Source organism: Bubalus bubalis, chromosome 1, assembly GCF_019923935.1.
Source record: "Bubalus bubalis isolate 160015118507 breed Murrah chromosome 1, NDDB_SH_1, whole genome shotgun sequence".
In the NCBI taxonomy this organism is placed as follows: Eukaryota; Metazoa; Chordata; class Mammalia; order Artiodactyla; family Bovidae; genus Bubalus; species Bubalus bubalis.
In genome coordinates this window covers 109100271-109115921 of record NC_059157.1, presented here as the reverse complement: position 1 = coordinate 109115921, position 15651 = coordinate 109100271, and the positions used below count along the sequence as shown (strand labels likewise).

At 41.0% G+C, this 15651-nt stretch overlaps 1 protein-coding gene across 2 annotated transcripts in view; it reads left to right on the top strand.

Moving 5' to 3' along the window:
- The window catches only part of IGSF11 (immunoglobulin superfamily member 11), a 143634-nt gene extending 132895 nt beyond the window's left edge, over positions 1–10739 (top strand). The window contains exons 5-7 of one of the 2 annotated variants that reach the window (XM_025284401.3): positions 5653–5775; positions 6901–6967; positions 8402–10739. In XM_025284401.3, the coding sequence (XP_025140186.1) occupies positions 5653–5775; positions 6901–6967; positions 8402–8861 (650 nt within the window). In that variant the 3' untranslated portion in view covers positions 8862–10739. Of the gene's footprint in view, positions 1–5652; positions 5776–6816; positions 6968–8401 lie in introns of both variants that reach the window. The other variant, XM_006054995.4, reaches the window with a different exon arrangement.
- The last annotated feature ends 4912 nt before the right edge of the window (positions 10740–15651 follow it).

Sequence of the window (15651 nt, the reverse complement as noted above, 5' to 3'; positions counted from 1 at the left end):
CTTTGATCTTTCCCAGCATCAGGATCTTTTCCAATGAGTTGATTCTTCTCATTAGGTGTCCAAAATATTGGAGCTTCAGCATCAGTCCTTCCAATGAATATTCAGGGTTGATTTCCTTTAGATTTGACTGGTTTAATCTCCTTGCAGTCCAGGGGAGTCTCAAGACTCTTATCCAGAACCACAGTTCAAGAGCATCGATTCTTTGGTGCTCAGCCTTCTTTATGGTCCACCTCTCATATCTGTACATGACTACTGGAAAAACCATAGCTTTGACTATATGGACCTTTATCAGCAAACTGTTATCTCTGCTTTTTAATACACTGTCTAGGTTTGTCATAGCTTTCCTTCCAAGGAGCAAGTGTCTTTTAATTTCATGGCTGCAGCTACCGTCCACACTGATTTTGGAGCCCAAGAAATGAAATCTGTCATTGCTTCTACTTTTTCCCTTTCTGTTTACCATGAAATAGACTGAGTGCCATGGGACTGGGCGCCATGATCTTAGTGTTTTGAATGTTGAGTTTCCCACTAGCTTTTTCACTCAAGTATAGTCTTGTATACTTATTTTTTCATTTTTGCTCTGAATTCATTTGTTAATTTAACATATGCTTGTTGGGCACCTACTAGTTTCCAGCACTCTTCTAGGTGCTAGAGACACGTCAGTGAACATAAATCCTTCCCCTTATAGTGAACATAAATCCTTCCCCTCTAATGGAGGGAGATTGAACACAATAAATCAGTAAATTACAGAGACTGTTACAAGGTGATAAATTCATTAGGAGAGAAATAGGTGAATGTAAAATGGATTAGCTAAGGCATGAGGACCTGAAATTTGAAAAAGTTTCTTAGGGTAAGCCTCCTAGAGAAGATGATATTCTAGCAAAGATTGGAAGATGTTAAAGGAGTTAGGCATGTGAATATCAGGGCTGGAGAGCATTCTGGGCAGAAGGAACAGCCAGGTGAATGAAGTCCCTGAGGCAGGAGCGTGCCCCATGCTTTAGATGAACAGCAAAGAAACCAGTTATATAGCCAGTAACAGTTAACACAAAAGTGCATATTAGGCATAGAGAAGCAGTGAAATTGAACAACTTATAAACAACAGAGGCCCAGGATAGGTTGAAAAAAAGAAGACATAACTGACAAATCCACAATCCTACTGTGTAATTTTTCTGTTTCCCTTTTCCATCTCCATCTTAATTCAACCAACATCAACACAAAAAGGAAATAAAATTTTCTATGTCTGAAAAACTTGGCATGAAACAAAGATCAAGGCTGTTGGATACTTAATGCTGTATCATGTTTTGAAATTCTCTTTTAGAATGACAGAGTTTAAATATTAAGTATTTGTCATATTATCTTTGAATTTTTAAATAGGTTTTATTTTGTGTTAATATTCCCATTTTTATTACTTTTTATTATCAAACATTTGCATCTAATTGAAATAATTTTTTACATATTATTAAAATATATAGTATGTCATATGTCATATGTTTAAATAACAATAAACCATGTATTCATTATTTTTTATGTAGAATTATTCTGAATTTTATATAAGAAATGATTCACTGTTAATTATTATGGTCACTTATTATTTTAGAAATGCATAAATCATATAACATATTGAGTAATTTGATTTTGTTAAGTCTGATCTCTCAATCTCAAATCCTGAATATTAATATTTATTGGAATTTTGAGACATTTAGCATTTTCCCAATTTCTTGACTGATTTTCCTTATAAAACAGAAAAAGATATAAATTTATCAAGCCATGCCAAGAGGAAATTCCTGCCTAGAAGCCTTCCCAGGCACTGTGCATTATGTCACTTAGTCCTCACGGTAGCCTACAGAAGAAGAGGTGGCACATTTGTGACCACCTAGCTAGCCAGTGGCAGAACAGGCTCCACCCTGAGTCTAGAACACACACTCTCAGCCAGTTTACCATTGACTAGGCAGCAGAGAAGTGATTCTGGAACTAAGGAGAAAGGATGGAAGTGGAAATGTGCACTTGTATTTATTTCTCTCTAAATTCCGTAGGGCTTTCTGGTTGAGGTCAGCATCTTATGTGGGATACAGTGTTGCTGTGAACTAAAATGGAGCGGAGTGTGATGCAGTTTGTTGCTTTCCAAATTGTAGTTCCACCCTGTTGAACTTCACCTATTCTTTAAAAGAAAGAATATCAAAAGAATATTTATTCTACAACTTCATTTCAACAAGTTAGTCTGTGCCAGAGCAGGCCAAGTGAAGTGACCCATTGGGGGATTGGCCCCTCTCATTTCAGAAAGGGCCCTGCTCCGTGGCGTGGAGCAGTCTGGTGCTGGCGGCAGAGGTGCCCCATGTCTGATTGCCCTGACTGCATAGAAACAGCCCTCTTCTGCTTCCGGCTCGTCCTGTCTTATTGATGAGTCTGCCTCATCCCCTGATTCTGTTCCAAGTTAACTCCAGCATGGTGTGTCCACCTCATGGAAAAACACTGTCTTGAATCACTCCACTTATGGTGTCTATAGAGGTAAAGGGAAAAAAGGGAAAAACAGTGACTTCACCTTTTAAAAATAACTTTTTCAGCATGAATCTTTACAGTTTACCTTTTCCGCATGCCAGAAGGCTGCTTAGATCAGCTGTTAAATTTTTTCCTAATTCTCTCTATAGAAATGTCAACACAATCAGTGGCTTAGTGTGAGCTGATCAAGTTTCTAGACTTTCAGGATTTATGAAGACAGTAATACAGTGTGTGGAATTGGGGGGGGTGGTTAGTGGTCCAAAGATTATGGTTTTCTTGAATGATAATATTTGCTAATGTATTGAAGATGGATTTACACAGATGGCTTAGTTTAAGACTAACAGCATTGGGACCCTGATTGCAAGGTTAGAAAGTATCCTATAGGTGTACCCCAGAGAATATTATGGTATTAAGTACCTTACTAGAAAGCCAAGTCGTGGTATGGTGATTATGAGCTTTGGACACAGACAGACCTGATTTTATGTGCTGCTACTTGAGTACTGTGCGATCTTGGACCAATTGCATAGCTTCTCTGAGCTTTGTCACCTTTGAAAAGTACAGAATATAAAACTTAAGGTTTGTAAACTTAAAGAGACATGTAAAACTCTTAGTATAGTGCATGTGGTACACAATAAACACTCAAGCGAAGATAGCCCATTTATTTCTTTGTTGCTTACCTTTCCATGTGCTGGGTAATTTCTGAGGATGGTGATACCATGATAAACAAGAAAAACCCAGTCCATTATCTTAATGAGACACGTAGGTAAGAAATTATAATAAATGGGGTAAGTTCCAGAGAGTACAGGGTACTGGGAAACACATGGGAGAGACATTTATGAGAGCCTGGGAAATCAAATAGAACACAGAGGAGGAGAAAACAGTTTCCCTCCAGACCGGCTCAACTCTCTGAGTGAGTTCACTGAAAAGCCCAGACATTGGTAGCCATCAGAATCGTGTGTTCTTAAGGAAAAGGAAATAACATACAAGTGTGAACCAAATAACTACCAGGTATATTGACTTGGGTGTGTACAGTACAATTCAAATGTCTAAGTAAGATATCCATTTAGTAAGAATATCCATATAGTAGTATGGGTTGGATTATTTACATTCTTCCACTGAAAAGCAATAGCAAAAACAAAACAAAAGAAGCCCTCCTTTTCCTGGCCTGTATACTGATGTTAATTTCTGAGTGTGTTTGATGATTCAGAGTCCTTGTTAACACTATCCTTTGTATTATGTTAGAATGCAGTGAGATAACCCTGACGGCTGTTGCTGTCTGGGGGATCTTTGAGAATTTGCTCATCATCATGAGATGTCCCTCTTCTGTGCTCCCCAGCATCCTATATCCTCTGGTTATGGCACTTACCCCACTTACTATGATTTCTTGCCTACTTGTCTCATTAAAATACAGGGCTGCGTTTCTCTGGTTCATCATTGTATCCCCATCCTCAGAAATTACCTGGTACACAGAAAGGTGCTCAATAAATATTTATTTCTTAAATGACTCTGCTTCTGCCTTTGATCTGTGAAGATTGCCAGCAGGAACTAGGTAATTCAATCTTAGTTTCATGTCAGGGTTGTCAGCACTGGGTAGCGAGAGCCCCAGGTGTTGCCCGAGGAGTGTGGACTTTGCGCCAGAAACCGAGCCATCAGGAGCCTTTCCTGATGTGCTTCTGTTTTGAGGAGCTGAGGTGACTGATTGTTATGTTCTGCCTAAGAGAGGCAGTGAAACCCTGAACTAAGAGGTAAGAGAGCCCTCCATCCAGCTGTAATTCCTCGTGCCCAGTTATGTAATCTTATTACTCTTTTGAAGCCTCAGTTTCCTTATCTGTTCAATGGGATTAATAATAATAATGCCTCTAAGAGTGATTATAATGATCAGGATAATAACATAAAAGCTTAGCCAGTACTTGGCACATAGTAATAACTATTAACTTTGGTTTTTATCAAGTCATTTACATTTTGTTTATAAGGAATAAATAAACTATCCTAATGTTGATAAATGACTAGAATGTGAAGCACTGAAATAGTTCTTTGTAATATCATTGTGATCACCTTGAAAATGCCCGGCTCAGATCTGCTGTGGGGAGCATGACTGACAGCCTCAGTGGCTTCCTCCAGCATCCACCACTGCTTCCCTCCCAGGCAGGCTTTGCCTGGACTGCTCCCAGCCAGTCACCATTCTCAGCGGGGCTGCTAATACAGGCCTGTTCCTGCAAGGAGCGAGATGCCTGAAACAGGTGACTTTGTCTCCAAGACTCCCCATCAGCTTGGTGGAAGCTTCAGCAACCTTGTGCTGCAGTCTGAAACGCCCCCTCCTTTCTCCCCTCTCCCCTTCATGCTGGTCAGACCTGCACTGCAGTCAGAGCCTCTCCTTTCTTTCTCCAGGCTCCTCTCTGCTTCCTTTACTGCCATTGCCGCCAGTAAACCTCTTGCTTGTCTTGGTGTCCACTTTGTGGAAGAGCTGGACTTACGACGAATGGTTATAATCATTACTGAAAGGGAGTAACAGTCTATACCTTGGAGTACAGAGTGGATATTTTCCCCATTAAGGATGAAGCAAATATTAGTATAATGGGTTTAACTTCATTTATGTATTACAGCATTTCCTCAGAATTACAATTCAGTATTTATGATCGTAGATTCTCTAAAATGGGCATTAGCCAACATTTCCTCAAGAAAGGCTGCTTACCTTTAGGACCTCACATTAATCTGCAGATTAGGCTGTGAGACTGCCCTTATTTTGGACAGTCCTCTGTAGCTCTTCCTGGTGGCTCAGCTATTAAAGAATCTGCCTGCAATGTGGGAGACCTAGGCTCGATCCCTGGATTGGGAAGATCCCCTGGAGGAGGGCATGACAGCCCACTCCATTATTCTTGCCTGGAGAATCCCATGGACAGAGGAGTCTGGTGGGCAACAGTCCATGGGGTCGCAAAGAGTCGGACATGACTGAGCAACTAATTTCACTTTTTTCTGTAACTCTAGGTCTTTAACTTTATTTTATGATTTAGTCTTTAACATTCATAAACCAAAAACTCTCTCCAGAAAAATGATATTGATAGTTCTTCACTGTTCATTTCTTTTTATAGCCTTCTGCTGATTTCTCTGGTTTCCTATTTTCTTTCCGAAATCCTCACTTGACTGTTATTTTTGTGACAGACCAGGTCCAGGGAACAGTCACTATCCGGAACATCAGCGCCCTGTCGTCAGGTTTGTACCAGTGCGTGGCTTCTAACGCCATTGGGACCAGCACCTGTCTTTTGGATCTCCAGGTCATTTCTCGTAAGTATGTGAAATTCTGATGTCCACTCTGGTTCTGAAATGCCAAGATCCTCATTAAACCAGGGAATCAAGAGTTTCGCTTAATGGGACTTAGGTCATTTGAAGAGAAAAGAGAAATTGTTTTGATTTTAATCATTATTGAAAATGTTACCGAAATATATTAGTGTACTTTTCAGCCTGAGCAATATGACTTGTTCTTTATGGTAAAATATCTTCTCCTCAGGATCATTAGAATCAAATCAGTTCTGATTGTGTAGCGCTGGAGACATATAAAAGTTTGGAGTGACCTTCTGGTCATGGCAAGACCTTTTTGTATTTTCTTCTAATCCCTTATGTCTGCTAAAATGTTGGGTGCCCAGGTCATACCTAAGTAGTGCAGATGTTTTTTCTCTAGTTGAGAATCCTGGGTTATTTGAATTCCAGCTGCAAAAGGGAATGATCTGACTAAGAGGAGGTGCTAAGTTATCCCACTGCTTGCTGGGTTCATTGTGGGCAGGTTAGGCAGGTAGTCAGCTTCCCGGGTAGTCAGCTTCCCAGGTAGCTCAGTGGTAAAGAATCCATCTGTAGTGCAGGTGACCTGGGTTCAATCCTTGGGTTGGGAAGATCCCCTGGAGGAGGGTATGGCAGTCCTCCAGTATTCTTGCCTGGAGAATCCCATGGACAGAGTAGTCTGGCGGGCCACAGTCCATAGGTTGTAGAGAGTTGGACACAACTGAAGCGACTTAGTGTGCGCACACACAGACAAGTAGTCAGGTATGGTCTTTTTCCTGCTCTGCTGTGGTGGTGACTCTCCTGCAGCTGTGAGTTGTCTAATTGTTTATTCATTCAATAAATGTTTGTGAGCCTGTTTAGTCCTAGCCACTGGGGATACAGAAGGTTAAGCAAGATTTAACTGTAGATGGGTACAATACTGTAGGCAATTTTGTGCATTTTAAGAAGATTCTTGGGTAGTCTTAACTATTTATGAAGTTGTATGAGCATATTCTATTTCTCTCTCTCTCTCCTTTTTTTCTTTAAATATACCTTAAATATATTTTGCAGCCCAGCCCAGGAGCATTGGACTAATAGCTGGAGCCATTGGCACTGGTGCAGTTATTATCATTTTTTGCATTGCACTAATTTTAGGGGCATTCTTTTACTGGAGAAGCAAAAATAAAGAGGAGGAGGAAGAAGAAATTCCTAATGAAATAAGGTTTGTGTGTCAGATAATTTATCCTGACATTGGCATATCCAGTGTCTGTGTTTCTATTCTATTTCTATTTGGCAGCTAAGGTTTCTTTGCTAATCTTATGACTTTAACCAAGACAGTGAAAGTGGCCAAATGATCGTTCCTTGTGAGTTACATCACTCTTTCGGGCTGACTGCTTAGCTGCATTTACTGGATCACGGACTGGGAGCAGCGGCTAGTCTAGTGTGTGCCCAGTGAGGAGGACACAAGCGAAGAGTCCCCTCATTTCCTCCCATAGCTTCAGGGTGGGTGGGGTTAGGTGGCTGCCATAGTAGGAAAATTACTTTAGAACGTGTATTTAATATTGGCATTTATCAATGATGAGATCATAAACAAGAAAGAACACCACCTGTACAGATAGACCAAACCAATATGACTTGGTTGAAAACAATTGAGTCAAGAATGTGAACATCGTAAGGAAAGAATGTCAAATGACATTGAGAGAAAGGTGACCCTTGGTGTATTGTGGGAATAAGGAGGTTCAGGCTCAGGCTTAGATGGCATCATGTCAATATCCTTATTAAAAATGACATACACAGCTCCAGTCTATTCTGTCTTCCCTCGTGCCTCGAGGCTTTTCCTTTAGCTCCCACCCTCTTCCTGGACCATACTTCCGGTCCGTCTTCATCCATCTCTTCAATACATTTTTCCATCAGCTCCAAGACTAATCCAGGCACCACATTCTCACATAAGTTGACTTAGGCCCTTGTCTTGGGTAGAGAGCTGTCTTTTTTTTTTCGTATGAAACATCTAATAAAATGCCTGGTACTCAAGAAATGTTAGGTGAATTAGTTAGTATCTTAGATTAACTTAAGAACTTGTCTTAGGCTCTTATAATTCTTAAGGGTTTGGACAGATTTCATCCCAGTGTAAAATTAATGGGAAAAACCTCTCATTAGCACACCACAGTGATTTCTCAAATACCCCAAAATGCAAATTAAGCCAACCCTAGGAGATTTTGAAGTTGCTACATCCATAGGATGGTTTCTTAGCTATTTTATAGCAGCTAGCTCAGTGGATTTTTTCATGGAATATTTTCCTATTTAGAGCACTATGTGTATATATACACACACACACACACACACACATATACGCATATATATATATTTCCACTACATTGGAAGACATAGTCTTTGGAATATTTGATACTACTTTGTTTTCTCTTGGAGACCGAGACGCTGAGGGAGAATTTTTCTTAAGCATTGTCTTAAAGGGAATGAACGTCAGCACCGAGGCCTGGTGCTTGCCTTGTTTGCTTTCCTGAGAGTGTGGTCTGTCCTGAGGGGGTGAATTTCGCAGACATGTTAGCCTGAATATGAGAAGAAAGAGTCCTGAGCAGAAGGGTAGGGTGGACATTGGGTAAATTCTGACAACAGCTTTACTTTTGTTCATTTTCAGAGAGGATGATCTTCCACCCAAATGTTCTTCTTCTGCCAAAGCATTTCACACGGAGATATCCTCCTCGGAGAACAACACACTGACCTCTTCCAATACCTACAACAGCCGCTACTGGAGCAGCAACCCCAAAGCGCGCAGAAACACGGAGTCGTTCGGCCACTTCGGTGACTTGCGCCAGTCCTTTTCCCTCCACTCGGGCAACGCCAGCGTACCAGCCATCTATGCCAACGGCAGCCATCTGGCCCCAGCCCCGCATAAGACCCTGGTAGTGCCAGCCAACAGAGGGTCATCACCGCCGGCCGTGTCCAGGAGCAACGGTTCCGTCAGCAGGAAGGCCCGGCCTCCGCCTGTACCGTCACTGCACACACACTCCTACACCGTCAGCCAAGCCACCCTGGAGCGCATCGGCGCTGTCCCTGTCATGGTGCCAGCCCAGAGTCGGGCCGGGTCCCTGGTATAGGACGCCGGCGAGGGAATGTGCAGAAAAAAAAGCTAAGGATGCTCTCATTCCAGGGGGAGGGTGGGGTGGCAGAGCGCTGGGAAGGACAGTTTCCTGACAATGATCCTAGTAAAAAGCACAGAGAAGGAGGCCGTGGTGTGACCTGGCCACTAAGATTTGTAAACCGAACTGGAATGTTCCGGCATGAAGACACGTTCTCCCACCAGAGCGGTCACAGGATTCCATTCAGAAACCTGGATCTCACAGATGTGCCAAGCCAAGGAAGGAGGTGTAAAAGCAGAGTAGCACTGAAAACCCATCTGCAGTCCACACGGGCTTGTTTTTTTAATTCACGCCTAACGTAATAATTTTTCAAGAGAATAAAGTGCCACATGGAGTTTAAATAATGAAATTATTTAAAAAGATAGGTGTCTTTAGAAAACATACTGAGCACCCCTGTACATCGTCTGGCCTCTCCCCATCCCCTCCCGCTGTAGGGGCCAAATGGCATAAATGGCGAGTATTGGTCTTCACAGGGCTGGCTCTTGTATCATAGAATCAAAACTGTTTACACCAACAAAAGTCAGTAAGGAATGGGTGAAAACTAGAAACTTCTTGGAGAAGCCCCGTCATATTTATTTATTTATCTCTTCCTGGACCATGAATTTCATATTTGGAGTACTGCTATATTGACAGATTATTGCCTGTCTATGTTTTTCTGGGGTCTGTTGTAGGTCCATGACAATTACTGTTCCTTATTTCCTGGGAAAATATTTTTAAAAAGAAAACTGTTGTTTTTTTTTAAAGAAAATAAGTGAGAGGCTTTGGGTTAGGAAGGTAAAGACTACTGTTAACACCATGTTCATTGAAAATATGTGGATTGAACCCGGCAGGAGGCCCTTCATGAAAGACCTAGGTCATGCAGGTGTGTGGCAAGGAATTCCTGGCAGCCTGTCAGAGCAGGGCCGTCCAGGTCTCCCTTGCTGTCACACCAGGTCGCTCTTAATGAGGGCAGCACCCCATGCCTTTGTACTGTGGGAGGTAACTTTCCTTGTTTGACAAGTCGAGGTTTCTAGGTTGTTAAAGGGAGGGCAGGAGTTGCTTTGTCGTCGTTTTTTTTTGTTTGTTTCTATAATGATTAGATTTGCAAAAGAGATAAGACTGAGACAAAAGGACTGTCTTCAGATATGCTCCCGGGAGGCTCTGCCCTGTACTTGTCACAGCTCAGGGTTGCAATTTTGCCCAAATGCGTTTTACACCACTGTAAAGAGACTCTCTGTGGTCAGTTACCCAGCCTGGGAGCCCACCAGGTGGTCCGCAGGCTCTCCACACTGTGTGCTCTGTAGACCTGGCCATGCTTGTGTTGGTGACAGTCTCGCCTTAACCACACTTTAAGCAACACACAAAAATGGTTTCGTCCCAGATTTGTTTCCTAAATTTTTTATGATTCTGACCCTGTGATTCGATCAGGTTATCTTTTCTTTCCCTGTTATTGTCCTTCATTCTGTCATCCCACTATGCTTTTTGCCCTCTTTTCCTGCAAGAACAGTCGTCACAGGAAGTGGCCTCCTGGTTTTCAGACTTATTTGAATAATGGAAACCAACAGCTGCCGCGTACATTATTTTTCCAAGAGGGCTAAGCTCTGAACCTAGCCACTGCAACCATCCCAATATTGATGAAAAGCTGAATTTACTTCAGCATTACTTATATTTTCCATTTGATGGTTCTTGACTTTGTAAAAATTTAAATAAATGAATGTCTATAATTTTTATAAAGAAAAGTGAAAATACCAATGACAAAAAAGATGATACTGTCAGATGTTTCAAAAACATTTATCTTGTATTTCTTTATTCTTTCTAATTATCTAAAATTCAATAAAAGTTTATTCATATAACAAAGTTGTTTTTACTTATATGCTAATGACGCATGATTTTGTATTTAATGACTCTTGACGTTATAAGCATTTTTCCATTCTGTTAAATTTTAATGAGCATATAGTATTCCAAAAATTACTTAGTTCCACTCTTTTTTTTTCCCCCTGGCTGTGCTAGATCTTTGCTGCTGCTTGGGCTTTCCTCTAATTTCAGAGTGTGGGGGCTATTCTCTATTTTGGGTGTGCAGGCTTCTCGTTGCTGTGGCTTCTCTTGTTGCAGAGCACGGGCCCTGGGGTGCACAGGCTTCAGTAGTTGTGACACATGGGCTCAGTAGTTGGGGCTCCCAGCCTCTAGAGCACAGCCTCAGCAGCTGGGATGCACTGGCTTCGTTGCTCTGGGGCATGTGGGATCTTCTTGGACCAGGGATTGAACCTGTGCCTCCTGCATTAGCAGACAGATTCTTTACCACCAAGCCACCAGGCAAGCCCAGCTCAATTCTTTATCATTAGAAGTCTGACACTGAATCAATGGACATGAATTTGAGAAAACTCGGGGAGATGGTGAAAGAAAGAAGAGCCTGGTGTGCTGCAGTCATTGGGGTCACAGAGAGTCAGACATGACTTAGTGACTGATCAACAACTCTTATACTGTTATTGTATTTGAAGGAAGTTTCTTATAGACAGCACATTGGTTGGATCATATTTTTGTATCTGCAAATACCTGTCTTTTAATTGGGGTATTTACACCATTTACATTTAAGGTAATTGTTGATATATTCAGGGATTAAAGCTGCTATTTTTTCCCCTCCTTTTTTCTCCTCGATTTTCTATTATTTGCTTCTCTTTTCTTACCTTCTTGTGGATTACTTGAATAATTTTTAGGATTTCTTCTCTGTATTTTAGTATTTTTGAGTATATCACTTTGTATAATTTTTACAGTGTTTATTCTAGGAATTACAATAAGCATATATAGCATCACAATCTACTTGTATCAGCATTTTACCATTTCCAGTGAAGTGTGAACACTGATTCCACATATATCCCTTTTCTGTCCCCACTTTTAAATATCTTTTTCTTGATCATAAGATGGTGTATGATTTTCATTTAAATCATCAAACACAATTTAAAAACTCATGAGAAGTTCATTGTATATACTCAAGAATGTACTTTTTCATTTTTCTTTATTTTTTTCCTCTTGGTCCAATATTCCTTTTTAAAAATCATTCTTTTTTCTGTTTAAAGACCTCCTGTCAGCCAATTTGTAAGGGTAGGTCTGCAAGCAACAGATTATGTTAGTTTTCTTTTGTCCAAAAAATGCCTTTATTTCCCTTTCATTCCTCACTGGGTATAGAATTCATGGTTGACAGTTCTTTTCTTTCTACCCTTGAAAAATCTGGAAAGTATTCAGCCATTATTTCCTAAAATACTCTTTGAGCCCCACTGTCTCTCTCAGATCTTTCCGAGACTCTGATGATGAATCTTTTGTTTCACAGGTTCTGAAGGCCCTCTTCGTTTTTTCAGTCTATTTTCTCTCTGTTGTTCAGAGTAAATCCTCCTGAGCTGTCTTCAAGTTTACTGATTTCTGTCCTCTATTGTTTCCACTCTTCTGTCAAGCCCAGCCAGCAAGTTTTTTAGTTACTGTATTTTATTTTTTAGTTTAATAACTTACATTTGATTCCTTTTTAAAAGAAAATTTAATTATTAATTTAAATTTCAATCTATATTACATTGAGATATAATTTACACAACAAAGTTCACTTATCTAAGTATACAATTCAGTAGTTTTTAGTATGTTTACAGAGTTGCACAAATATCACCAAAATCTAATTTTAGTATGGTTTTCATCACTCCCAAAAGAACCTGTAGCCACTGAGTCACTTCTTATTCCATACCACCTTCAGCCCCAGGCAACCACTGATTTACCTTCTGTCTCAACAGATTTGCCTACTCTGGAGATTTCATATAAATGATGCCATACAGTATGTGTATATGTGGGACTGACTTAATTTACTTAATATGCTTTATGTTCATCCACATTGTAGCATGTATTATAACTTCATTCCTTTTTTTTTTACAAGATTTTCTAGTTTTTCAGTTAGTTTCAAGAGAATTCATAATTGCTTATTGAAGAATTATTGAAATATTTTTATTATGAATGTGTTAAAAAATCTTGTCAGATAATTCCAACCTCTGATTCATCTTGATGCTGGCATTTATTGATCATCTTTTCTCATTCAAGTTGTGATTTTCCTGGTTCTTGGGGTAGTGTGTGATTTTTTTTCTTGAACAATTTTGGATATTGTGAGATTCTAGAACCTCTTTTTACTATTTTATCTTTTAGCAGGCATTGTCTTTGTTGAGGTGTGGCACCAGAGCCAGATGAGTGTATGTGTTATCTGCTGGGCCCCACATCAGTGAAAGTGGAGTGTTGACAGGGTCTCTCTGCAGATGGATGGGGTAGAAGGATGCTCCCCCTAAGCCCACTTTCACCCTCTTGCTGAAGGTAGGGCATGGACTTCAAGTGGGAGTGTAAGCTCAGCTCCTGCTGGGCCAGCTGGCACCCAGGAAGGAGGAGGCAGAGTGCTGACTCACTCCACTTGTTGCCTCAGGGTGGCAACAGAAACTCAGCTCTGCCCTGTGTCCACCAGTGGAGGAGGAGGGGCCAGGAGTGCTCCTCACTCTACCTCACCATGGTGGATGGGGTGGGGACTGCCCTTCCCTGCTGGGCCTGCTGAAACTGGGAGGGAAGGGGGCGGGGAGGGGGAAGTGGAGTGTCAAGTAACCTGTTTGGTATCATCTGGTTTCACCTTGTTGGTGCCAGGTGTGAATGTAGGCTCCGCTTCCCGACTCAGGTCCTGTGAGTTGTCTTCCCACTTCACAGTATTGCTGTGCTTGTATGTTGTGGTATGTCCAGGTTTTTTTCATTGTAAGAGGGAAAATGTATCTTACAATAGGACTTGTAACGGGGCTACTCCATCTTGGCTGGAACCAGAAATCCTAGAACTTTACTTTTTAAAATAATCAGCAGTTAAACACATCTTATGGACTTCCCTGGTGGCTCAGAGGTTAAAGCGTCTGCCTGGAATGCGGGAGACCCGGTTCGATCCCTGGGTCGGGAAGATCCCCTGGAGAAGGAAATGGCAACCCACTCCAGTATTCTTGCCTGGAGAATCCCATGGACGCAGGAGCCTGGTGGCCTACAGTCCACTGGGTCACAGAGTCAGACACGCCTGAGTGACTTCACTTTCACTTTTAAACACATCTTATAGTACTCTACTGTTTGATACCTTTAAGGATTCTCAATTGTGTCATAAATAAAATTCTTACTCCTCGGTGTGACTCATCCCATTCGTTCTGCTAGTGGTTCACTATCTTTCCACTCTCAATGTCTGCTAGTCTTCTACATGCAAATTTTGCTCCAGATCTGTTTATCTTTTCTTGAATTTGCTTGTTCTTTTCTTTTTTTTTTTCCCTCTTTTTTTTTCCCTACTCCCTTTTTTCCTACATCGTCCACCTGCCTACATGCTAAGTCACTTCAGTAGTGTCTGACTCTGTGTGACCTCATGGACTGTTGCCTGCCAGACTCCTCTGTCCATGGGATTCTCCAGGCAACAATACTGGAGTGGGTTGCCATGCCCTCCTCCAGGGAATCTTCCTGACCCAGGGATCGAACCCATGTCTTAGTCTCCTGCATTGACAGGCAGGTTCTTTACTACTAGTGCCATCTGGGAAGCCCCCATCTTCCACTTATCCCCACCCAAATCTTCCTGAACCACAAGTACAAATACTCTGCGTTCCATTAAAAAACCCTTTTTCAGTCTTGTGAGAAGTGCTACTACTTCTCACTGTCCATACAGCATTTACTACCCATGAGGGAATTATCATAGTCTGTATTACATTCCTGTTTTTGTATGCATGTAATCATGTGTTTGCATACAAGATTGAACTCTGCTAGACTACAACTTGAGTTATGCCAGAATCAGTTTTGATCCCTTATTGAGTTCTAAACACTGTTTTAGGTGTTGGAGGTAAAAGAGAAAATCAGTGACCCCAGCTGTCCTTGAGAAGCTCATATTACAGGAGGAATCAGACCTATAAGCAAATAATTACAGTTAGTATCATAATTATATGACTATATATATGTGTATATATATATATATATATATACACACACACACACACACACACACACAATTTTAAGCAGACAGGAGGATTTCTTCTGTCTTCTGTAGAAGAGGATTTCTTCTACATCGTGGTTGTGGTCACAACACTTAGCACATTGCTTTGCTCAGAGAAAGTACTTGAGGGATATGCTAACTTGATGAAACCAAACATAGGATTGATCTCTTAATCTCAGGTGTTAAAAGTAGTAGTCAAGTATCAGTAAATTCCTTAAGTAATGGTGCATCAGAGTCATTAACCCAAGGGGCAAATGATTTTATCACTTTCCTTGGTGGTATTTGCTGTTACACTAGGGATGCAGTATTCTTTGCAAAAGCTGTAGAGGTAACGTAATAAATACGTTGATTAGGAAGAAACCCATGTAAAGTAGCTGTGAAGTGTTTTACATAATAATAATAGCTGTTACTTGTTTTGTGCTTTCTACATGGCTGGCACTTTTTAAAATGCATGCACGCATTAATTCATTTCACCTTATCACAGTCCTATGTAAAAGATAACCATCAGTTATATTTTACAATTCCAGAAGCTGAGGCTATGAGAGGTTAAGCAGTTTGGCCAAACTCGTCAGTAATCTGCCAGGAACCCATGTCTGGAGGAGAGATCTGGGGTCCTAACTGTTTTGCCTTCTAAGGGCCCTCTTTCAGAGAGCCATCTAACTTGTGTTTAGTAAAATAATACTCAGTCTTACAGTAAAATATGGAGAGGTGAATGCAATGCAGACTTGTAAATTTTATGTGTATATAGTTATTTATAGC